General features: G+C 51.5%; 1 protein-coding gene across 1 annotated transcript; it reads left to right on the forward strand.

Annotated features, from left to right (window-relative positions):
- LOC135892967 (C-type lectin-like) lies at positions 1-25,522 on the forward strand. The gene is made up of 6 exons (XM_065420753.1): positions 1-47; positions 1,258-1,337; positions 2,550-2,644; positions 16,653-16,793; positions 20,264-20,378; positions 25,455-25,522. The coding sequence occupies exons 2-6, from the start codon at positions 1,271-1,273 to the stop codon at positions 25,520-25,522; spliced, it is 486 nt and encodes a 161-aa protein (XP_065276825.1). The 5' UTR covers positions 1-47; positions 1,258-1,270.
- Positions 25,523-25,891: the final 369 nt, after the last annotated feature.

Here is a 25,891-nt window from a genome sequence, read left to right on the forward strand (position 1 = left end):
ACTTGGACTGGCCTAGCACCAGAGCAGCTACCCAGCGAGACAATCAGGTGAGACCCTGGCTTCCTCCAGCTTCTTTCTCCTCCTGCGCTGGGTGGCTGGCAGAAGCTGATCTGTTACGGGGGTGGGTGGCCAAACTTGTCCCGTGTGTGTCCCCCGACCCTGGGGCCATCTCTGTCTCACCCCTTCCTCCCACCCAGCACAGCCCTGCATGCGGCACCCTAACGCCCTGTGGAGCTGTGCCCAGCACTCTGCCCCTCCGGGAGCTGGGCCCAGCCTCCAGTCTGTGTCCAGTCCTTGCTGGATCATCACTGTGCAGGGCGGCTCTTCCATTCGACCCCTTCTCCCAGTCATGGTGCAACAGGGGTCCCAGCCCCCACCATGGGCTGCAGTAACTATAACCCTGACCCTTGCCCCCGTCCCAACCACATGGTGTTGGCTTTCCAGAAACACGATCTCCCTGGAGCTGGAAATATGAGTGTGATTGAAACACCTGTTAGTGGGGAAAGGCCCCGGGGTGAGGTCAGTGGGTGTTTCATGTACCAGGTGCTGGGTGATAACACGAGAGGACTCCAAGTTTCTAACACTAAACTGGTCTCTAGTCAGAGAACGATTGCAGAGGTACTGCACCTGCAGCTGACATTCCAGCCACGTGCCCACAGACTGGCCTCCATCCTGGTGGCACTGGTGCCTCTTCTAAACTCTCCCCCCCCGCCACCTGTGCCCACCCTCCAAGTTCCATGTAGGTGGCTACCAGCTCAAACACTGGTTGAGAGAGGGACAGCAGGAGATGGCAAATGCCCCTTCTGCGAAACACTTTGCTCTGCAAAGGGGACCCTGTTGCCTGAGATCCAGGTCCCATTTGAATGACCATGGCCTCCCTGCTGACTCCCCCCTTCTCCCCACCTGCAGCCCTGGTTTGGGGAGTCCCTGGAGATGCTGCTTGCAGAGCCCAGCCACTGCGTAGCTGGGAACTGGCTCCATGCTGCGTGTCCAGTTCTGTCCCTGGGGCACCGCTCAGTAAGGGGTGGAAGAGGAAGGGCCTTTCGGAATCAGGGAGATGGGCTCCGAGCTTGGTGCCCCAGAGCTGGGGGATGGCATCCCTCTCGGGGACCTTCCAGCCCAGCCAGGCCCTTCAGCAAAACAGCCCAGCACTGAAGCATCTCCCCCTGTGAAATGCCCCATGGGAGATGGGGGGCTGCTCTGGGGAAGCATCTCAGGTTCTCATGGCCCCATCTCCCTGATGTGTTTTCTCCCCAGGGGAAGCGAGAAGATGGGGCCAGTCGCCTACTTCAGCCTCTGCCTCCTCGGCTGCCTGATCTTTAACCCCTCGCTGTCAGGTGAGTCCCTACCTGGCCCTCGGAGCTGGAAGCCCCGGGTGCTGGTTTCCATGGTGGGGATTGGGAAGTGAATTCATTTCCCTCGTCACTCCCAGAGCCACTGCCCATGTCCTGCTGCTGGGGGTCACTGCCCTGGGGAGAGCCCAGGCCCTGCAGCCCCTTCCCAGGGACCAGGTGAGAGAAGGTGGGTGAAATGCCCCCCAGGGTTGGCTCGTCCCATGAGGATTGGGTGGGGCCAGTCCCTGGGCAATGGGCACTCAACCCCCGTCAGCTACAGGCTCCCATCCCACCCTCCTGTATTCCCCTCCCACTGGCTGGCCGTGTCCCCATGGGGGGGTCCCTCTCCAAGGGCTGGTCATGGCTCTGTTCCAACCCCAGCTTCTCCCGCATCCGGCCTCTGATCCCAGTTCGGCTGCCCCATTTCCTGCACACTGTCTTTCTCCTCCAGACTGTCCCATTCCCTCCCCCTGCTGGGATACAGCTCCGCCCCGTCTCTCTGTGCCCCCAACCCTGAGAAGGGCAGTGCCTGCACAGTGTTCCCCTCCCCTCCGCCCCAACACCACAGATCCCTGCTATTCCCCCTCTTTATGTTCCATCTGCCTGGGCACTTCTCTCCCCTTCCCTCCTCCTACAACCCCCCAGATCCTTCCATACAGAACTGGGCCCCTGCTACTGATCTTTTCTAGTCACAATCTGTGCCAACCCCATTTCTCCTCCAGATTCACCCCTTGCCCTGGGTGTTCTCTTCCTGCCCCCTGCCAATTTCCCTGCTCCCACTGTCCTGCATGGCCCAAGGGGAGAGGGGGAGACGCTCAGGGTGGCAGGAATTCCCTCTGCCCGAGGGCTGCAGCTGAATGGGGGCCACTGTGGCTGGCAGCTCCATATTTTCCCCCTTCCCTGGGGATGGGAGTCCATGGTCTATCACTGGGTTCTTCCTTCCCCCAGGGAGCCATGGGGAAGGAGCCCCTGGCCCATTCAAACCCAGAGGCCCTGCCCTCCTGGGATCCCTGTTCAGAGCTGGTTTCCAGGGGCCCCGTTCTGACAATGTGGGGTCTGGGCAAACCCAGTTTATTCCTCCAGCACCAGACACAGCTCCAGACGGGCGCTCGATGTTATTTTTCCTAATTGAAAGCAATGGCTCTGCCTCTGAAACAGCCTCTAACCACCGTGTCTTGTCCCCACCATTTCCCCCGGCACCATCTCTCTCTGCAGGGGTACAGGCTGTGTCCTGTCCCAGGTGTTCGCTACCTTTCCAAGACAACTGCTATCGATATGTCCACCAAGAGAAAAACTGGACGGAGGCTGAGGTGAGAGGCTGGGGGCAGCAGGGCTCAGGGGCGCTGGGCTGGAGCTGGAGGCTGGGGGGATGGGGCGGTTTAGGGTGAATATCAGAGTAAGTGAGCTGGGCTGGGCTGGGAATCCGCTACGGTGGGAGGGGCAGGGGTAGGGTTGCCAACTTTCTAAGTGCACACCCCTGCCCCACCCCTTCTCTGAGGCTCCGCCCCAACTCACTCCATCTCTCCTTTGTCGGTCACTCTCTCCCATCCTCACTCACTTTCACTGGGACGGGGCAAGGGGTTGGGGTCTGGGAGGGGGGTGAGGGCTATGGCTGGGGGTGCATGCCCTGGGGTGGGCCCAGGGAGGAGGGATTTGGGATGTGGGAGAAGGCGCCAGGCTGGGGCAGGGGGGTATGGGCTGGGGGGGGGCTCTGGGAATGAGGGGTTTGGGCTGCAGGCGAGAACTCCGGGCTGGATCAGGGGCTTTGGGGACAGGGATTTGTGAGGACTCCATCAGGGGGTTTGGGGTATAGGAGGGGGCTCCAGGTTGGGATCAAAGGGTTTGGAGTGCGGGAGGGGATTCGGGCTCTGTCCGGGGGTGTGGGCTCTGGGGTAGGTCCAGGGATGAGGGGTTTGGGGTGCAGGATAGAGCTCCGGGCTGGGGCAGGGGTTTCAGGTGCGGGGGTGTGACGATGCTGCCTCTGGCGGGACACAACGGAGAGTACCAATTCAGGACAAATTGCTTAGAGCAGGGCAGACACAGCCCCAGGCTTGTGGTTCTACACCTCTAAGGCACATCAAACCAGCCAATCAGAGAGGACTTCAGTCTCACGCCACTGGCTAACTGTAAGTCATACAAGCAATTCCCTAGACACTCCAATTTCCCAGTATCACCACCAGTACCACTCGTTATGGGGTACTCGTTACCAATACCCCAGTAAAAGAAAAAAGGTTCTCCAGATCCCAAAGGACCAAGCCCCAAACCCAGGTTAATATACAAGTCAGATGTTACCCACAAATCATGCTGTTGCCAATCCTTTAGAATCTAAAATCTAAAGGTTTATTCATAAAAGAAAGAAATATAGTGTGACGATGCTGCCTGTGCTAACAGCTATTAGCAAGTCTTTCTTCTCTCAGTCAGTCAGGTAATTTGCATCAACACAAACACTAGAACTTACATTTTCAGCTGCTATCAATTTCAAGGCTGGACTTTGTCTTAAAGAGATACCACACAAATCCAAAGAGTCTGAGGGTGCGAGTTTGCTTGCTCTCGCCTGCATCCTCAAGCATTTAGCCATAAAACTGTTCTGCTCTGAAGCACCAGTAATCAAATCTGTCCTCAGACCCTGAAGCACAGACTGCTCACTCACAGAATCAGCATGGAGATATTCCTGTCCCAACACCATTGTCTTCCCAACAAGCTGGCCACACACAGCCACTTGGTCATAGGGCTGCTCAACTTTCTTAACAGCTTTTACTCCATCTGAGACCTTCTCAAAGCTACCCACACTGGATCTTTCGAAAGGAAAGTCAGTGGATCCATTCACAACAGAAAATTTCTGGCTGTTAGGAACTGAAACTTCCTTGATTAAATCACTTTTACACACCCTTCAGTTGTAGCAAACTGCGTGCACACTTTACCATGAGGATTCCTTTCCCCAGGAGCTTCTCTAAGCAACAATTCCCCCCTCACAGAAATTCTGCCCTTACCCTCTTCACTTAGGGCTTGCTCTAAAGGAACACTTTCCTGAGCAACAACAGACTCTGTCTGGGTCTTACTCACATCCAGGATCCCCTTTGGCCCATCAGGTGGATTTCTACACAATCCCCTTTCAGGCAAACTCATAGACTCACTAGATAAAAGGTTAGAAGCATTCTCCTTCCCCAGAGGTGAAAGTAAGCTGGAACGGTCCAGCTGCCGGAGCTGCGGCGGGGATTTAAAGGGCCCGGAGCTCTGCGGTGGCCGGAGTCCCATGCCCTTTAATTTGCCCCGGGGGCTCCCAGCCACCTCTGCAGCTGGGAGCCCCCGGGTGATTTAAATCTTCCGGTTGAGGCCACGCCCCCGCTCAGGACTCCGGCCATACGGGTAAGTCCTGTAAGTTACTTTAACCCCTGTCCTTCCCTTTTCCTTCTTGCTACAAGTTGTCAAACTGTCATTAGGTAGTAGCTTATGCTCAAATAAATTTGTTAGTCTCTAAGGTGCCACAAGTACTCCTGTTCTTTTTGTCACAAGGTAACAATCAAATTATCTTTATGCTCTCCTTGTGCCCTGGCTAGGATATCACCCTGATTAGACAGAGTTGCTACACCCTTTTTCAATCACACATTAGCAACAGGCAAAATACAAGCACCAGAATTGTCTGGACTCTGGGATTTTGCTAAGACTGGATGCAACCTAGTTACAGTGTCATTCTCCCCAGCAGACACAAACTTAGGACCATTCCCTTCCTGGGCTTTAGTTGAATCCAAAACCAACTCGGAGACAACTGCACTATTCTCAACCATCACAGGCTGAAAGGCACCTTCTGTCTGCTCCACAGACAAAGAAGAGCAGGAGACACATTCTCCTTCACCAGACACACAGCTTGAGATTTCATTTCCCTTGTCCCAGCGCACAGGGCTGTTCATAGACAACTGCTTGGAGACCAAGGTAGCTTCCTCCATAGGCAAGTCAATACCCCTGACAGACACAGGCACATTTCCTTCACTGTCACAATTCTCCACACAGGTAACAGGTAAGGGATAGGGACACTCATCTTCCACTCTCCCTGCCTTCCCAAACTGCTGACTAGACAAAGCCATCAGCTCACAAGGCTGCCTGAGCCCATCCAAACTTGCCTTACCAGGCACATTGCCACTCCCAACAGATAAACTGCTGCTCTTCTCACTACACTGAGCTACTGCCAGCAAATCACAGTTACCCTTTTCAGGTTCACTTTTACAAGCTGTACTTGCCCATAATTCACCACCGGTCAAAAACCTGCCCTTTCCTTCCTCAGCTAGGGCTTTAACCTGACCATCCACTTCAATCTGCTCCTGAGAAATACTTTCTTGACCAATGAGATCTTTCCGCGCTTGATCTAATTCCAGATTCACTTCTGAGACATTAGACAGATATTCAGAAACTTCATTCACAGACAGACAGCTCTTTTCCTCAGACAAACATTTGGAGAAACCCTCCACAGGCAAATCAATGCCCATAACAGACACCGGTTTAAGCTCATTCCTTTCCTGTGACTGGTTACCTAGACTGAACAAAGCTTTAATATCTTCCCCAATCAAAAGATCCTTGGGCAATAACTTCCTTACACCAGCTATAACTTCATGCTTAGCACTATTCCATTCAAGGTGGATTCTGGCTAAAGGCACACGTACAGTAAACTCATAGAGGACTACAACATTCACACTCGGATTTGGTAAATAATCTTCCTCTTTGACAAGATCTGCTTTAACAAGAGTGATGTTAGAAGCCATAATTTGCCCTAAACAGCTTTTATCATTAACTTTTACACTCTCTGTGAATTTTCCATTACCACTTTCATACATAGCATTGGCACAATTTATGGAGTCACCTTCTACTGAACTCATAGTAACAAGTAACAGCATTTATATAAAAGGTGGCAGTGTTGGGGTACGTTTGGTTACACCCAGATCACTGCTCAGAGTTACACAACATACCAACATCGTTTTAAACTGGACTTTCAAGAGGATACAATTTCTGCTGTTCTTCCCTTGCTTTTTTGACTTTGCCCATCTCCTGTTGCATCTGGTGAGTCTCCTTTTGCATTTGGTGAGCTTTTTCCTCAGCAGCCAGCAGCTCCAGATGCCCCCTACGAGCTCTTTCTTCTCTTTTAGCAGCTCTCTTTCAAATTGAGCATTCCTTTTTTTGGCTTCTTTCTCTAGCTTGGCCAAGGCTTGCTTCTCTCTCATTTGAATTTCTGCCAGTTTTTGTTCATGTTCCAACTGCAGGCTCTCTCTCAGGGCTTGCAGTTTCATTGCTTCTGCTCATCGGTAGTATCAGGTAAGGGCTGTGCTCCTGCCTTCTGATCACTGGCCATTAACAGATCTCTCAGTTCTTGATTTGTAGCTTTCTTTCTAAAGCTTATCCCCTTTTCTGAACACAAATCTTTCAGGGCTTTTTTGTCAAGGCCCTCATATGCTCTTTGCTCATGCATTGCAACTACTCTTTAACTAACCAAACTCTCAATCCCAAAATTCAGATTTGGATAGCGTGGGGTTCTGACCCAAAGCTTAATTGACCTGGTTATAGATTCATAGATTCATAGATTCTAGGACTGGAAGGGACCTCGAGAGGTCATCGAGTCCAGTCCCCTGCCCGCATGGCAGGACCAAATACTGTCTAGACCATCCCTGATAGACATTTATCTAACCTACTCTTAAATATCTCCAGAGATGGAGATTCCACAACCTCCCTAGGCAATTTATTCCAGTGTTTAACCACCCTGACAGTTAGGAACTTTTTCCTAATGTCCAACCTAGACCTCCCTTGCTGCAGTTTAAGCCCATTGCTTCTTGTTCTATCCTCAGAGGCTAAGGTGAACAAGTTTTCTCCCTCCTCCTTAGGACACCCTTTTAGATACCTGAAAACTGCTATCATGTCCCCTCTCAGTCTTCTCTTTTCCAAACTAAACAAACCCAATTCTTTCAGCCTTCCTTCATAGGTCATGTTCTCAAGGCCTTTAATCATTCTTGTTGCTCTTCTCTGGACCCTTTCCAATTTCTCCACATCTTTCTTGAAATGCGGTGCCCAGAAATGGACACAATACTCCAGCTGAGGCCTAACCAGAGCAGAGTAGAGCGGAAGAATGACTTCTCGTGTCTTGCTCACAACACACCTGTTAATACATCCCAGAATCATGTTTGCTTTTTTTGCAACAGCATCACACTGTTGACTCATATTTAGCTTGTGGTCCACTATAACCCCTAGATCCCTTTCTGCCGTACTCCTTCCTAGACAGTCTCTTCCCATTCTGTATGTGTGAAACTGATTTTTTCTTCCTAAGTGGAGCACTTTGCATTTGTCTTTGTTAAACTTCATCCTGTTTAACTCAGACCATTTCTCCAATTTGTCCAGATCATTTTGAATTATGACCCTGTCCTCCAAAGCAGTTGCAATCCCTCCCAGTTTGGTATCATCCGCAAACTTAATAAGCGTACTTTCTATGCCAATACCTAAGTCGTTAATGAAGATATTGAACAGAGCCGGTCCCAAAACAGACCCCTGCGGAACCCCACTCGTTATGCCTTTCCAGCAGGATTGGGAACCATTAATAACAACTCTCTGAGTACGGTTATCCAGCCAGTTATGCACCCACCTTATAGTAGCCCCATCTAAATTGTATTTGCCTAGTTTGTTGATAAGAATATCATGCGAGACCGTATCAAATGCCTTACTAAAGTCTAGGTATACCACATCCACAGCTTCTCCCTTATCCACAAGACTCGTTATCCTATCAAAGAAAGCTATCAGATTGGTTTGACATGATTTGTTCTTTACAAATCCATGCTGGCTGTTCCCTATCACCTTACCACCTTCCAAGTGTTTGCAGATGCTTTCCTTAATTACTTGCTCCATTATCTTCCCTGGCACAGAAGTTAAACTAACTGGTCTGTAGTTTCCTGGGTTGTTTTTATTTCCCTTTTTATAGATGGGCACTATATTTGCCCTTTTCCAGTCTTCTGGAATCTCTCCCGTCTCCCATGATTTTCCAAAGATAATAGCTAGAGGCTCAGATACCTCCTCTATTAGCTCCTTGAGTATTCTAGGATGCATTTCATCAGGCCCTGGTGACTTGCAGGCATCTAACTTTTCTAAGTGATTTTTAACTTGTTCTTTTTTTATTTTATCTGCTAAACCTACCCCCTTCCCATTAGCATTCACTATGTTAGGCATTCCTTCAGACTTCTCGGTTAAGACCGAAACAAAGAAGTCATTAAAGATCTCTGCCATTTCCAAGTTTCCTGTTACTGTTTCTCCCTCTTCACTAAGCAGTGGGCCTACCCTGTCTTTGGTCTTCCTCTTGCTTCTAATGTATTGATAAAAAGTCTTCTTGTTCCCCTTTATTCCCGTAGCTAGTTTGAGCTCATTTTGTGCCTTTGCCTTTCTAATCTAGCCCCTGCATTCCTGTGTTGTTTGCCTATATTCATCCTTTGTAATCTGTCCTAGTTTCCATTTTTTGTATGACTCCTTTTTATTTTTTAGATCATGCAAGATCTCGTGGTTAAGCCAAGGTGGTCTTTTGCCACATTTTCTATCTTTCCTAACCAGCGGAATAGCTTGCTTTTGGGCCCTTAATAGTGTCCCTTTGAAAAACTGCCAACTCTCCTCAGTTGTTTTTCCCCTCAGTCTTGATTCCCATGGGACCTTACCTATCAGCTCTCTGAGCTTACCAAAATCCGCCTTCCTGAAATCCATTGTCTCTATTTTGCTGTTCTCCCTTCTACCCTTCCTTAGAATTGCAAACTCTATGATTTCATGATCACTTTCACCCAAGCTGCCTTCTACTTTCAAATTCTCAACGAGTTCCTCCCTATTTGTTAAAATCAAGTCTAGAATAGCTTCCCCCCTAGTAGCTTTTTCAACCTTCTGAAATAAAAAGTTGTCTGCAATGCAGTCCAATAATTTGTTGGATAGTCTGTGCCCCGCTGTGTTATTTTCCCAACATATATCCGGATAGTTGAAGTCCCCCATCACCACCAAATCTTGGGCTTTGGATGATTTTGTTAGTTGTTTAAAAAAAGCCTCATCCACCTCTTCCACCTGGTTAGGTGGCCTGTAGTAGACTCCTAGCATGACATCACCCTTGTTTTTTACCCCTTTTAGCCTAACCCAGAGACTCTCAACACTTCCATCTCCTATGTCCATCTCTACCTCAGTCCAAGTGTGTACATTTTTAATATATAAGGCAACACCTCCTCCCTTTTCCCCCTGTCTATCCTTCCTGAGCAAGCTGTATCCATCCACACCAACATTCCAATCATGTGTATTATCCCACCAAGTTTCAGTGATGCCAACAATGTCATAGTTGTATTTATTTATTAGCACTTCCAGTTCTTCCTGCTTATTACCCATACTTCTCGCATTTGTATATAGGCATCTAAGATACTGGTTTGATCTTTCCTCCCAGTTTTGTCCTGACCCTCCTTTCTCTCTGCCAATATAGCCCACACTCCCTCTCATTTCCGACCCATCTCCCAGGTCTCCATGTTCCCCACTTACCTGCGGGCTTTGCTCACCTGTCCCCATCGAACCTAGTTTAAAGCCCTCCTCACTAGGTTAGCCAGTCTGTGTCCAAATAGGGTCTTTCCCTTCCTCGAAAGGTGAACGCCATCTCTGCCTAGCAGTCCTTCCTCAAATAGCATCCCATGGTCTAGGAAGCCAAAGCCCTCCTGGCGACACCATCTTTGCAGCCAGGCATTCACCTCCATGATGCATCTGTCTCTGCCCGGGCCCCTACCTTTGACAGGAAGAATCGAAGAGAATACCACCTGCACTCCAAACTCCTTCACCCGTACTCCCAGAGCCCTATAGTCACTCTTGATCCGCTCAGTGTCACACTGCGCAGTATCATTTGTGCCCACATGGATGAGTAGCATGGGTTCTGTGGATCCTTGCACGACTACGCCACTATGACGATGCTGCCCCTCGGAGCCAGCTGAGGTCACTCAATCAGGGTGAACTGCAAACAGAACTGGGCAGACAAACCCCAAAAGCTGGTGGATATTCCAATACTTAGATTTACCAACCAGCCCAAAACAGCCTCTGCATTACCTCGCTGGTTACTCAGAAGTCAAAACAATGCTGTTCCCTTAAAGTACCCAGCCACAGGCCTCCATCCAGACACACATCGAATATGATGATGATTACTGAACATCTTATTTCATCATATAAAAGTAAAGGTTCTTCCAATCCCAAAGGATCAGCCACACACCGAGGTCCAATTATAACATAGATCTTACCCAAAATACACGCTATAGTCAATTCTTGTTAACTAAACTAAAATTTATTTTAAAAGAAAAGAGATAGTGTTGGTTAAAAGATCAATATAAATACAGACTTGAATTCAATTCTTGAGGTTCAGGTACATAGCAGAGGTGAGCTTGTAGTTGCCAAAAGTCCTTTTAGAAATAGTCCATAGGTTATAGTCCAATGTCCATATTCAGGGTGACTCCAGTCAGTGACTGGGGATCTCAGTCCTTATGGCTTAAGGTTTCTCCCTCTTGAAACCCAAAGCAGATCTGAGATGAGGAAGGATCGTGTCCCAGGGTTTTTATACATTTCCAGTAGCCTTTTGGCCTGAGAAAACAATAGGCTTAACTTTCCTTCTCCCAAACATCCTGGCAATTAGCACAGGATAATTTATCCATTAAACAGTTCAGATACAGGTTACCACAACCTTCAAAGAGACATAGAGACAATAATACTATTTCACGTAAGTGTCTTCCTAAGTATTAATACTCCTTTTTTGATCTTTGAATCAAAGCCACAGCAATAGACAAGACTTGTTTGCTTACATTACAAGACCTGAGCAAACATCTACTCTTCTACCTCTAACAATGCAGACTTGCATTTCAAAGCTCTGTTCGTTTACAGATCTTTCTAACCAGTCTCTAAAGTTCCACCATGGGTCAGGTCAGTCTGTGAGTTAATTAACTCTTTCTGGCCCTGTCACCTTTCAATGAGATATTATATTACACTCATAATGTCACATACAGATGAGAGTTAAAATTGGTCAAAGTAATTAATTACATACAGTAATGGCAAAGTTCTTGGTTCAGGCTCGTAGCAGAGATGGAATAAACTGCAGGTTCAAATCAAGTCTCTGGAATACATCCCCAGCTGGGATGGGTCATTCAGGCCTTTGTTCAGAATTTCAGTTTGTAGCAAGGTTCCTCCAGAAGTCAGAAGCAGGATTGAAGACAAGATGGAGGGGTTTCCAGGGCCTTTTATATCCTCTGCCCTGTGGAAGGACCCCTTTGTTCTTACTGTGGAAAGTCACAGCAGCAAGATGGAGTTTGGGGGTCACATGGGCAAGTCACATGTCCACGCATGACTTAGTTTTCAGGTGGCAGCCATTGCTCACATGCTACCTTGAACATCCCCAGGAAGGCTTCTCATCTGGATTGGAGTCTCCCAAGGTCCATTTTCAGTTAAGTGTTTCTTGATTGGGCACTTAATCTGCAAATTCGTTTCTCAAGAAGCTGACCAAATGCTTCACTAATGCTACTCTGAATTAAACACATTGAGTTACAAGTACATAGCCAATATTCATAATTTCAACTACAAAATGGATAAATGCACACAGATAGCATAATCATAACCTGCAAATCATAACCTTCTTATAGACACCTCAGACGACAACCTTTGTACAATAGTTGCTGCAAATATGTAACAGTGGTTGCAACAATGATCTATACGGTCACAGTTTGCCAATAACGTCAAATGGGGTTCGTCATGGCTCTGGCAGGTGGGGTGGTTCTGGGGTGGGGCTGGGGATGAGAGGTTTGGGGTGCAGAAGGGGGCTCTGAGCTGGACACGGGGTTGGGGTGTGGGAAGGGAGTGGGATCCAAGAAGGAGATTGGGTGTAGGAGGAGACTTTGGGCTGGGACAGGGGATTGGGGTGTGGGAGAGGGTTTGGGGTATGGGGTCCCAGCAGCGCTTACTGCAGCTCCCAGAAAGTGGCTGCCAGGTCCCTGTGGCCCCTACACATATGGGTGGCCAGGGAGGCCTGGTGTTCTTCCTTGGCATCCGTAGCTGCTGCCCCGCAGCTCTCATTGGTTGCGGTTCCTAGCCAATGGAAGCTGCAGAACCGGCACTCAGGGTGGGGGCAGCGCATGGAGCCTCCCTGGCTGCCCATGTGCCTAGGGGGCTGCAGGGACCTGGTGGCTGCTTCCAGGAGCCGCATGGAGTCAAGGAAGGTAGAGAGCCTGCCTTAGCCCTGGGCCCCCATTGTGCCGGCGACTGGACTTTTAACGGCCTAGTTGGCGGTGTCGACCGGAGCCACCAGGGTCCCTTTCCAACCAGGCATTCTGGTAAAAAAACTGGATGCCTGGCAACTCTAGGTGGGAGCCCAGGGCTGACACATTTCACACTGCCCCAGACAGAGCCCTGGGAACAGGCTGTGAGGGAACAACCTGCCCTGGCCAGGCTGGGGAGCAGAATACAATGTAAACGTAGCCCCCAGTGGGGCACGATCTCCTCTGGACCCAACGCGCTTGTCATGCGCTGTGTCTAACAGGGACGGTCCGGGCCCAGGTGGGGTCATGGCTCCCTCCAGCAGCCGGCTCAGGAAGGGCCTGCCCCTTACTCGGTGTTACCAAAGCAGAGCCCTTAGCTCCGATGGCAGGGCTGTGCTGAAGGTCTCTGGTTCGATCCCCATTGCTGGCTGGCATTTGGCCAGGAAGTCGCTGCAGGTCAATTATGGAATGATTCCATCCCCTGTCACCCATTCCCAGCTTCTGGCAAACAGAGACTAGGGACAACATCCATGCCCATCCTGGCTATTAGTCATTGATGGACCTATCCTCCATGAATTTATCTAGTTCTTTTATGAACCCTCTTATAGTCTTGGCCTTCACAACACACTCTGGCAAAGTGTTCCATGGGTTGACTGTGTGTTGTGTGAAGAAATACTTCCTTTTTTTTGTTTTAAACCTGCCGCCTATTAATTTAATTTCATGACCCCCTAGTTCTTTTGTCATAAGGAGAAAATAACACTTCCTTATTTATTTTCTGCACACCAGTCATGATTTCATAGACCTCAATCATATCCCCCTTTACTCGTCTCTTTTCCAAGCTGAAAAGTCCCAGTCTTATTAGTCTCTTCTCATATGAAAACTGTTCCATACACCTCACCATTTTTGTTGCCATTCTCTGTACCTTTTCCAGTTCCAATATATCTTTTTTGAGGAGGGGCAATCACATCTGCATGCAGTATTCAAGATGTGGGTATACCATGGATTTATATAGAGGCAATATGATATTTTCTATCTTATTATCTATCCCTTTCTTAATGATGCCCAACATTCTGTTCACTTTTTTGTCTGCCGCTGCACATTTAGTGAGTGTTTTCAGAGAACTATCCACAATGACTCCAAGATCTTTCTTGAGTGGTAACAGATAATTTAGACCCCATCATTTTATATGTGTAGTTGGGATTATGTTTTCCAATGCTCATTTCTTGATATTTATCCACATTGAATTTCATCTGCCATTTTCTTGTCCAGTCACCCAGTTTTGTGAGATCCCTTTCTAACTCTTTACAGCCTGCTTTGGACTTAACTATATTGAGTAGTTTTTTATCGTCTGCAAATTTTGCCATCTCACTCTTTACTCCTTTTTCCAGATCATTAATGAATATGTTGAACAGTACTGGTCCCAGTACAGACCCCTGGGGGACACTACTACTTACCTCTTTCCATTTTGAAAACTGACTATTTATTCCTACCCTTTGTTTCCTGTCTTTTAACCAGTTACTGATCCATGAGAGGACCTTCCTTCTTCCCCCATGACAGCTTACTTTGCTTAAGAGCCTTTGGTGAGGGACCTTGTCAAAGGCATTCTAAATATCTAAGTACACTAGACCCACTGGATTACCCTTGTCCACATGCTAGTTTGTTACCAGATTTGCCTGTTACTTTGGGGTATGCTTATTTATTAGGGTTACTCCTATGGGGGGGGGGAATGTTTTGTAATTCTATTAATGTATTGCTTGTGTCACTTGTGTTTTCATATGGAGCCCTACTCCTCCCTTCTGCAAGTCATCTCCCAATGGAGCTATCCTGCAGGATCTAGGTTCCCCAAAACTGGATGAACACACACACACACACACACACACACACACACACACATTGACAGAGCAAGTCTGAGCAGACCGTGTCAATCAGCACTTTCAAGCTGACCCCTTATATGCCACAGGTTCCGCACTTCCCTATCCCCACTTTCACATTACAATTGTACTGGTAGTAACCCACTTGATGAGCAAACCCCACAGTATTTTTGGGTGCTGCAGGGATCTTTAGCTTAGGTAAAAGAAATGTTGCTGCAGAGTAAATGGGGAAGCTAAAAACACAAAAGAGTAAAGTTCAACAAGAGAGAGGGAAGCAACCAGCTTAACCATAAAAGTTATTTATTGAATAATAGTGATAACTACACAAGAAGAGGCTAAACCAACATAACATACATTATTAAAGGATAATACCTGACATAGAAAAGAAGAGAGAGAGAGAGAGAGAGAGAGAGAACTGGGATCTCACCATTCCATGAAGCTTGAACTGGTCGGAGTTCCCGGGTGTTGGTGGATCAGGGTCCTGAGTGCTGGAGACAGGCAGAGCCCCCAGCATGATCAGTCAGGAGACGATGAAGTCCCAATGGAACTGATGCAGAGTTGTATCCATGCATCAGAACACTTACTTGAACATAGGTAGGGGTTTTTGTAGAGAAACAACAATGGTTCAAGGGAGAACACTAGATTTGTTTATAGGTAAGCAGATGACTCAAGGGTTTTCTTTAGATTAGACAAGAGGAACTGATCACGCTTGGCTATGGGTGGGGTTCCTTCCAGGGAGCTCACAATGCAATTAGGCTTCTTCAGTATTTTGGATCCCAATCAAGGATTCATTCCTAGAATTGGTCTGATAACTGGTGAGCTGGGTGTGTGCAGGAGTGGATTCATTAATATCTGGAGCAGAGATTCCCCCATGATGCAATGCTTCCCTGCTTCTCTGGTCCCCGAGTTCTGTTCGGTTCTTGCCTTGGAATCTCTGTTCTCCATTCTGTACGCTAATGGAGATGCCTCACAGTCCCATCGTTGATGCAGATGAGGCTAGGGGAGTTGCCTTAATCTTGTGACCCTTGTCAGGAGGGGTCTAGGTGTGTCTCCCAACGCCCTTCACTGCTCTCTGCAAGTCTTTTCTCTGATCGGTTTTGGTTCAAGCAGAGGCTGGGGAGGGGAAGGTCTTTCATAAGTCAGACAGGCTGGATATTGCGCCTTGGTTCCCCAGGAACACAGAGCTGACTGGTATCATGTTGACCCCCTCAAAGAATTCTAGTAGATTGGTGAGGCATGATTTCCCTTTACAGAAACCATGTTGACTCTTCCCCAACAAATTATGTTCATCTATATGTGTCTGGCAATTTTTTCTTTACTATACTTTCAACCAGTTTGCCCAGTACTGAAGTTAGGCTTACTGGCCTGTAATTCCAAGGATCGCCTCTGGAGTTTTTTTTTAAAAATTGTGATCACTTTAGGTATCCTCCAATCATCTGGTACAGAAGCTGATTTACATACCATAGTTAGTAGATCTTCAATTTTACATTTGAGTTCCTTCAGAACTCTTGGGTTGATACCATCTGGTCCTGGTGACTTATTGTTTAATTTATCAATTTGTTCCAAAACCTCTTCTAATGATACCTTAATTTGGGACAGTTCCTCAGATTTGTCACATAAAAGAACGGCTCAGGTTTGGGAATCTCCCTCACATCCTCAGCCGTGAAGACTGATGCACAGAATTAATTTAGCTTCTCTGCAATGGCCTTATTGTCCTTGTGTGCTCCTTTAGCATCTCGATCGTCCAGTGGCCCCACTGGTTGTTTACCAGTCTTCCTGCTTCTGATGTACATTAAAAAACTGGATTTAACTTCCACATTTTAAATGATGCCTTTTTGCCTCTCACTGCTTCTTTTACTTTCTTGTTTAGTACAGAGCCCAGGGCAGGCCAGTGCTCAGAGCAGAGCCCAGGAGCTGGCGCGGGAGGGATTCGGTGACGCCAGCAGGGCACAGGGTGGCTGTGTCTGTGCCGAGTGGGGTGGGGGCCGGGAAGGTAAAGGGGGATGGAGAGAGGGAGGCGTCTCTACCTGCTCCTCCCATTGGTCCTGGGGAGGGGAGAGGCGCCAAGATGGGGTCCTGTCCCCTCACAGCCCTTGCTGCCCAGGGGCCCCAGAACAGTGCTGGACTCGCGCCTGCTGCTCCTGCAGTGGGGGGTGGGGGGTAACTAGCTTTGTTTTTTCTTCTCCCAGGCTGAGTGCCAGCAGCATTGGCCTGGGGCCCATCTCGCCTCCATTCACAGTGCCGAAGAAAATAATAAGCTGGCCCATTACATCAAGGGGGACCCCACAAAGAACAATCCCGTCTGGATCGGACTCTCAGACCCTCAGCATGTGAGTACCCGATGCCCGCTCTGCCTCTGGCAGCCCCTCCCCAGGCCCCTGGGCTCTGTGTCTCTGCTCAGTGAGGTTGTTGTTTGGGGCGGGGGTGCCACTAGAGCAGGATTTCCATGGGAACGGGGTGAAAAGGGGCTGTGACCGCCTGTGTTTTCAGTTACAGGGTCGATCCCCAGCGCCCGGTGCAGAGTATAAACTGCTGGTATTAATATTCACATTTGTTACACTAGTGCCCAGGGACCCACCACACCGGCCCATTGTGCTCACACCGTACACGCCCGGCACGAGAGTCAGCCCCGCCCCACACAGACGAGACATCTAGACGAGGGCTCGGGGAAAGGGGCAGCCCCACGGGCAGAGCGACCAATGCGAGGGCAGCAGAGCCCTGGGAGTGCTGTCGCTCTGTGTGTATTCGTCCTCGGGGTGGGCTTAGTGGGGGGGGGGTCACCTGGCCAGAGGCGCTTCAGCTCCACGCCTGTAGGGGAAGCCCCAGTGGGTCCTGATACCCACCCGACACAGGCTCAGGAAAGGGCAGTGACTGGGGCTGGCGGGAACAGGGAGGTTGCAGATAACCCCGAGCTACAGAGGCTTAATCACTTACAGCTCAAAGTGGGCAACCGCGGTTCATTCCAGTGGCGAGTCAGGGCGGGGGTGGGGGCTGGGGGGTAGGGGCTCTCCAGTCCAGTCTCTAGTCCAGCAAACAGCCTGGCATAGGCACCAACTTCCTGATTTCCCGGGGGGTGCTCGACCCCTGCTCAGTCCAAGGCCCTGTCCCCAGTCCCGCTCTCCCACCCTACCACTTCCTGCCCCTGTTCCACCTCTTCCCATCCCATTCTTCCCCCTCCCCCAAGGGCGCCCCTTAGATGACTGGTGCCTCCCCAAACTGGGGTGGGGGGATGATCTAAAGGGAAGGTCACATCTCCCTCCCAGCCAACCCTCCCCTGCGTCAAGCCCGGGGCCACCGCACTCTCCCCACCCCACCTTTCCTGGGGAGGGAGGCTCTGTCCTCCCCCTGCACCTGCCTCCAACCCCAGCAAATTCTGCTGCCCTCCCTGAAGGTAAGGAGCCCGGGTGGGGAGCAGGAGGGAGCCACTTCTAACATCGGCACCCCATGGTCGCTGGCAGCTGCCTGACACAGCCTGGATGGGGAGGCGGCTTCTGCTCCCTGCTCGGCTCGGCTGCCAGGGAGTGAGTGAGGCGGAAATGTGAGGTTTGGGGTGGGGGAGCTCCGGCTCACTCACTCCCTGTCCCCGGCACCTGAGCCCAGAGGGGGAGCAGAAGCCGCCTCCCCAGCCAGGCTCTCTCAGGCATCTGCCAGCCCGCCATGCAGCAGAGCAGTGAGCTAGTGGCTGGGAGGGGCTGGTTCGGCCCCTTCCACTCCCGAGCATCTGGGGAAGTGCCCCCTTATGCGTTGCCAAGCCCTGCCCCCGCCCCCGCCCCGGAGCACCCACAGAGTCTGTGCCTATGCAGGCTGCTTTCCAGGCCAGGCTCAGTCAGTGTCTCTCCCTGGGGCCCTGCCCAGCCGCTGCTCCTCCATAAACCCTGCACAGAGCTGCCCCCGGCTGCAGTGTCTGACAGTCACAGCCTGCCCCACACGCTGCTCCCCGGCTCCTGCTACTGGTGCTGCTGGTGCTGCACGCTGTTCCTCGGTGGGTTCCCCTGCATCCAGCTTCTCTGCTGCTCCGGGCTCGCTGTGCCACTGCTTGTCCCTGAGCCAGGTCATGGCCAACCCCTGCTTGTTAATCCTCACACCCAGCTGCCGAGGCTGAACGGGACGTTTCTGAGCGCTCGGGGCTGGGCGCACGTGGTGGGTGCTGCTGGCCCTGCTGGCCGGCCGGCAGCCGGAGAGCAATGCCGCCGGTGGGACCGATGGGAGACGGGGGAAGCTCCGTGGGCAGCACTGCTGGGCAGCACAGACGCACCCTGCTGCAGCCGCTCCTGTCTGGCCCCAGAGCGCGGGAGAGGCTGGTGTTTCGGGGGGCAGTGACGGCGCAGACTCCTGCACAAGGCTCCCTCCAGCCGACAGACTGTCGTCACTTGCTAAACACGCCCGACTGCTCTTGGCCTCCTCACTTCTCACCGTGATAAAATGCCAGCGACAGAGACCTCCTGGGCCACGTTGCAGCCTTTCACCCCTCGGGGGGTCAACTCAGCCTGGGGCAGCGTCAGCCTCTGCCCCTAGGCAGATCCCCCTGCACCTGCCCACTGAGGAGCTGCCCACCGAGGGACACGGCCCCGTACAAAACCCTGGGGAATTAATAATCCAGAACTCCCTTCAGGGACAGGGAAGGGGGGGATCAGGACCCACCCGAGTCCCTGAACACACAGACAGAACAAGGGGATTGTCGCCAACATTCCCGGCTCCTTCCCATCGGCTGAGGTGCTGGCAGCCCACTCCAGGCACATACGGCGTCTGCTTCCCTCCCCAGCAAACAGCCCAAGGGAACACACGATAGAGGCGGGGCTGTGGGCAGTCAGGCTTAATGGTCGGAGCAGGAGCAGGAAGCGGATCCAATACAAGGGTCAGAGCTGGAGTCAGGAATTAATAGCCAAGCCGAGGGTCAGAGCCAGGAGGGGACCCAGGAGGCACATCGAGGGTCAGAGCCGGAGCCCAGGGTCGGGGTAAGGAAGCCGGGAGCAGGAGCAAGCTGAGGCAGCCAGGACTGAGCAGGAGCAAGGCTGGGAAACAAGCAGGAGCAGGAGGAGGAGCAGGGCTGGAGCAGGACAGGAGCCCGGCGAGGAGCAGCAGCACAGGTAGGATCGTGGCCGTGGCATGAACACACTGAGCAGCCAGAGAGCTGCTGGGCTAAGAGCCGGCCAGCTGCCCTTCCGGCCCAGGCAGGGGGTGCAGTCAGGCGCGTGGCCTGCGGCCGGCTGGCTGCACTGGCTGGGTTGCCAGGTGAATAATTCTGCTGCAGCCCCTGATCCCCGACAGTACGAACCCCAGCTTCATCCAGCGCCCCCGTCCCCCAGACCTACCGCCGTGATCTCTGCAGCGGGGAGCAGAGTAACTCCCCTGTGGATGGGCTTTGGGAGCGTCGTCGCCTGGGTCTGTGCACACGAGAGAGAACGGGGGCAGCAGCGTGGGGCTGCGGGACAGCGCGTGGGATGACGCTGCAGGTGCTGCCTGTCGGGCTGGGCTGGAGATGGACGTGGAACCTGAGGGCAGGTCGGGGTGCGCTCCCCTCGGCGATGTGTGGATGGCAGGGGCAGGGGGTGCTGGAGACTTTCCCTTCACTTGCTGTTTTCATGCTTCCGAAGGCTTGGGCTGGTCCTGGTGTAACTTCAGCTGCCAGTAAATGTAGCCCTGGTTGTCAGTGCTGACATTTCACAGCAATGATCAGTGTCTCCAGTGTCACTGGGCAGCCTCTGCCCGTGCCCTGCCCATGGCCCCTCGGCTCCGGGGCACATCTCTAGCTGTGTAATCTTGGGTTTTACAGGGTCTCTGCTCTCCTTTGTCTCTGCAGGACCAAACCTGGAGATGGTCAGATGATTCTTCATTCAACTTCAGAGCTTGGGATAAGGGGCAACCCAATAATCTGACAGGAGACGAGCACTGCACAGTGTTATTTTACGATACAGGTAAGCAGGCGGCTCAGACCCCCATGGACCTACCACCCTGGCAGCCCTCTGACCACACAAGTCCTGAGATACGATCCGGGCTGGCCCCAGCGCGCTCTGGAGTGCAGATCCTTGCTCCTCTCTCTTCCCTGCCCCATGCTGGGAGGGCAGTCAGGAGAGACCCCCTTGTCTGACCTGGTAAAACTCCTACTTACCAGATCCCCAGTGTCAGTTTACATGTCTGCTCCAGTGACAGGCAGGAGAGATACACACACACACACACACACACACACAGACAGATGGGGACTCTGCTGAGCTGTTAAAGGTTGATGGCTCTGAGTCGCTGTTGCACCCCTACTCCACTGCACCAGGGTGTCGATCAGGCTGAACTGTGCAAACACTGATCCACACAATGATGTGGGGACGGGAGCTGCATTTGGCCCCCTCGGGGGGTCGTGTAGCTCACAACATTCACACACACGCCGGCTGCTTGTGAAAGTGCTGCCCAGTCTCGGAACGTTCACACAATGAACAGGAATGACTGTTCCCGTGGAAACTGGCCCTGGGAGGGGATCATTAGGAAAAGTTCCAGCCAGGGAGCAGAACCTGCAGGAGGTGGTGTAAGTGATTCGGCATTCACGGTACCAGCAGGGAGGGAAAGAAGTTCTGAACGGCCCAGCCAGCAACAGCGACTAGCCAGTGTTGGTGGATAACGAGGGGTCGCTTTGCAGACAGGCTGTGAACAGGCGGGGGTGAAATTCACAACAAATCCCCTGCCTGGCCCTGATCATTGGGGGCTGTATCTGTGTGGGGCCTGCAGTGCCAGTGGCTGTGGGGAGCAAGGGGCAGTGCCGGGGCTCTCAGACCAATTCCATTTATCTTGGGTTGCCAGGCATCCGGTTTTCGACTGGAACAGCAGGTCGAAAAGTGACCCTGGTGACCCTGGGCCATTATAAGTCTGGTTGGCAGTGCAGCGGGGCTAAGGCAGGCTCCCTGGCTCTGCGCGGCTCCCAGAACCGGCCGGCATGTCCAGCTCCTAGGCACAGCTGTGATTAGGGAAGCTCCACATGCTTCCCCCGCCCCCAGAACCAGCTCTGCAGCTCCCATTGGATGGGAACCCCAGCCAATGGGAGCTGCGAGTGCAGTGCCTGTGGGCGTGGGCATCACGCACCACGCAGAGCCACCTGGCCGCACCTCCGCCTAGGGGCCGGGCATGCCGACTGCTTCCGGGAGCCGTGTGGAGCCAGGGCAGGGCAGGAGGGAACCTGACTTAGCCCCGCTGCACTGCCAACCTGGAGCCGCCTGAGGTAAGTGCCACCCACCCGGAGCCCGCACCCTGGACCTGCTCCCGCACCCCAACCCCCTGCCCCAGATCAGAACTCCGTCCTGCACCCAAACTCCCTCTCAGAGCCCACACCCTGCATCCCCTCCTGCACCCAACCCCCTGCCCCAGCCCGGAGTCCCCTCCTGCACCCCAAACCCCTCATCCTCGGCCCCACCCCAGAGCTCACACACCCAGCCAGAGCTTTCACCCCCTCCCTCACTCCACTCCCCTGCCCAGAGCCCCCTCCTGTACACTGAACCCCACATTTCTGGCCCTACCCCAGAGCCTGCACCCCCAGATGGAGACCTCACCCCCTCCTACACCCCAACCCCCTGCCCCAGCCCCATGAAATTGAATGAGGGTGGGGGAGAGCAGGAGACAGGGTAGGGACTAAGAGAAGGGGTGGGGCAGGGGCAGGGTTGGACCTTGGGGATGGGGTGGGGAAGGGGTGTTCGGTTTTGTGCGATTAGAAAGTTGGCAACCCTACATTTATCACTGGGACCAGCCTGATCCAGCCCTAGCCAGGTGTGTTAGACAGTGACACGCAACAGTAACAAGCCACCAATTACCCACTGGGCTTGTAGTAGTCAATTAACCTTTAACTAAAACATCAATTATTTGTTAATTTTATAAACTATTTGCAAATTACACCCAACAACTATGTTAAAGGGAAATGAAGGTCCCCACGTTGAGGAAGTGCCAGGTTATTCTGCCCATGTAACCTTAACGGAGCCCCTGGTACATGTGCATCATGATACAGTCTTGAGTTACAGGCTCAGTGTCCGTCAGGCCTGATGCCGGCAGATGGGCACAGCCAGGGCTGCAGTCACTGGACGGGGATAGAGTCAAACAGCAGCAGAAACCCTCACCCAAGGGAACGGGGCACTGAGACTGGCCTATACCCCCCGCGGAGCTCCCTGCTGGCCCTGGGGTGCTGCTGAGGGGCTGAGCCCACCCAGCCCAGCCCCAGGACTGTCATTCCCTGGGCGCTCTCTGGGCTGACTAAGCAGGAATACTACTGCCGGGGCAGCCCCCAGGCACGGGCACAGACACCCCCAGAGCAGAGGGGTAATGGGGTCTGAGGGAGGAACGTGCTGCTCCGCGCACAGCAGGCCGGTAACACTGACTCCTGGGGCAGGGACACATCCCCTCTGCACGGCGGCTGAGCCCTGCCTGGGACAGATGTTCCCATGGGTGTAGCCAGACCCAGGTGGGCAGGGCATGGAGGGGGCCTGGCTGTGGGCAGCTCACTCAGCAGGGAGGGAGGCAGCAGCTCAGTTCCTGAGCGGGTGCCCCCAGTCCCGGGGCAGGGCTCTCGCTCTCTCCTCGGCCCTCTGGCTGGGGTGGGGGGCACGTGGGGTGGGGGAGGTAGGAGCAGTAGCACATGGACCAGGCGTCTCCCTTTTCACACTGAGCCTCGGCCTCTCTTTGCAGGATGGGGCTGCCCCAATCTGGGGTTCATGGGTGGAGTTTTGGGAGGAGCAGGCAGAGTGAGTGTGTGGAGGAGACAGTTCTGCTGCTCCCAGCTTGTGCCCCTGAGGCAGGGAGTCAGAATTTTGGTCCTAAACAGGGGGATTCACAGGGGATTAAGATAAGAAAGGGCTGTTAGGATGTTTCCTAAAGTTAAATGATCTGTTCCAAGCTTGGTGAACTGAGAAAGTCAGTAGCCTAAATGATAGAGAATAACTGTAGGTTTTTCTACAATGGTTTCAATTGCTGTATTCAAGGGGTGGTAACAATGTTACTAATATCTTTCTTTGAGAAGATAACTGATTTTTTAGACAAAGGAAATATAATAGATCTACTCTACCTCGATGTCAGTTAGGCAGTTAGTGGATACAGTTCCACACGAGAAATTATCAGTTAAATTGGAGAAGATGGGGATTAATCTGAGAACGGAAAGGTGGATAAGGAACTGGTGAAAGGGGAGCCTACAGTGGGTCATACTGAAAGGTGAACTGTCAGGCTGGAGGGAGGTTATTAGAGAAGTTCCTTAGGGATTGGTCCTGGTACCAATCTTATTTAACATTTTTAAAATGTATTTTAATGTTTTTATTACTGACTTTGGCACAAAAAATGGGAGTGTGCTAATAACATTTGTCGATAACACAATGTTGGGGGTATTGCCAATACGGAGGAGGACTGGAATATCATATAAGAAGATCTGGATGATCTTGTAAACTGGACATTAAAGACTAATGTCTTTAAACTGGGTCATTAGTGAACACAGCTTGTAGGTGATTGCACTGATTTTAATATACTGAAATTCATGATAATGTAATTATGTCATTCATAACAATTTTATCATTATTAAAATAGTAAAGATACCAATGATAGGCAGATTCAATAACTAGAATATGAAAGAAATGTATAAGTATGCTGAAAATAGCCTCCCAAAACTGGCAGAGTGATCCCCCCCCCAAACATACAAACCTCTTCAAAAGCACCCAACGGCAAAAACAAGTCAGCGCCTATGATCTGAGGAATGGAAAACCTTCCTTATGGGAGGAGATTCAAAGAGCTCGGCTTGTTTAGCCTAACCAAAAGAAGGCTGAGGGGAGAGACGAGCGCTCTCTATAAACACATCACAGGGATAAATACCAGGGAGGGAGAGGAGTTATTTAAGTTAAGCACCAGTGTGGACCCAAGAACAAATGGATATAAACTGGTCATCAACAAGTTTAGGCTTGAAATTAAGTGAAGGTTTCTAACCATCAGAGGAGTGAAGTTCTGGAGCAGCCTCCAAGAGGAGCAGTGGGGGGAAAAAACCTAACTGGCTTCTAGACTGAGCTTGATAAGTTTATGGAGGGGGTGGTGTGACAGGACTGCCTGCAATGGTGTGTGGCCGAACAGTGGCTGCCTGTAGCAAAAATCCCCAACGGCCAGAGACAGGACACTAGAAGCGAAGGGCTCTGCATTACTACAGAGAATTCTTTCCCAGGTGTTTGCCTGGTAGGTCCTGCCCACATGCTCAGGGTCTAACTGATCACCATATTTGGGGTCAGGAAGGAATTTTCCCCTGGGTCAGATTGGTAGAGACTGTGGGGGTTTTCACGTTCTTCTGCAGCATGGGGCACGGGTCACCGGCAGGTTTAAACTAGTGTAAATGGTGAATTCTCTGTAACTTGAAGTCATTAAACCATGATTTGAGCACTTCAGTAACTCACCCAGAGGTTAGAGGTCTATTACAGGAGTGGGTGGGTGAAGATCTGTGGCCTGCGGTGTGCAGGAGGTCAGACTAGATGATCACAATGGTCCCTTTGGACATTAGGAAGAGTATCTGAGTAAGAATAGACATTACAATCTTAAACCTAACTTGCCACAAGAGGTCAGAATGTGTTAGTATTAGAGCTGAGTGGGTCTAATGTTTATTACATTTTCTTTCTTGATATAGGATTTAGATACAATGCTCCTGTCAGATAATTTCTAAGTTATCTGCCAAAAAAACAAAACAAAAAACCCTAGCATTTTCAGTTAAAGTTGCCCGTCCCCCCAAAATCTGAAATGGTGCCACTGTGGGCAGGCAAGAAATCCTTCCCCGCTCCCCCATGCACAGGGACGTTGGCCTGACAGGAGCTCCCTCCCTCCACAAACTTAGAAGCCAAACTACGCCTAAGCTGGGGCGCTTAGGTCTCTATCCCACCCTCCTCTTCCTTGGGTCCCATGCACAGGAGCTGGGATCTTCTCTGAGGGGCAGAGAATGGGGTGGGGTAGGGGTCCCTGTATGGCCCAGCCTGCCCAACCACAGGGGTCATTTCTGTTTTTCTTTCTAGGTTTTCCGAAATGGCATGATTATCCCTGTGACACCAAATTCTCTTTCATTTGTAAGCGCAAAGCCTAAGGGAGGCAGGTTGCCTGCACCTGGGGTCTCCCAACACCTGGGCTGTGAGTGAATCGGGTCCCTCCGGCTCCCCTGGGAGACCAGATCCTGTGTCCCCGGCTGCAAAGTCCCTTCTACAAAGCATCGCTGTGTTACGCTGTGTCACTCCTGCTCTGCTCTGCCCCCTTCTCTCCCTGTCACACCCACGTTCTGCTATTCTCAGCAATCTCAGCACAGTGACGTGATAATAAACTTTCCCTCCAGCATTCAGCTCAGTGCATGTCTCCTTTCTCGTGTTCCTGACTCTGGCATGGACAGTTCCATGTGTCACCGGGCCCCAGCCTCAGCACCCCAGAGCCAGCGCTTCACAGGGGAGGAAAGGGAACAAAT

The sequence above is a fragment of the Emys orbicularis genome, chromosome 1 (assembly GCF_028017835.1).
Source record: "Emys orbicularis isolate rEmyOrb1 chromosome 1, rEmyOrb1.hap1, whole genome shotgun sequence".
NCBI lineage: Eukaryota > Metazoa > Chordata > Testudines > Emydidae > Emys > Emys orbicularis.

Coding starts and splice junctions, on each gene's coding strand:
- LOC135892967 (XM_065420753.1), top strand. CDS start 1,271: ATGGGGCCAGTCGCCTACTTCAGCCTCTGCCTCCTCGGCTGCCTGATC. Junction 1,338..2,549: donor CTTTAACCCCTCGCTGTCAG/GTGAGTCCCTAC, acceptor CTCTCTCTGCAG/GGGTACAGGCTGTGTCCTGT. Junction 2,645..16,652: donor AAAACTGGACGGAGGCTGAG/GTGAGAGGCTGG, acceptor TTCTTCTCCCAG/GCTGAGTGCCAGCAGCATTG.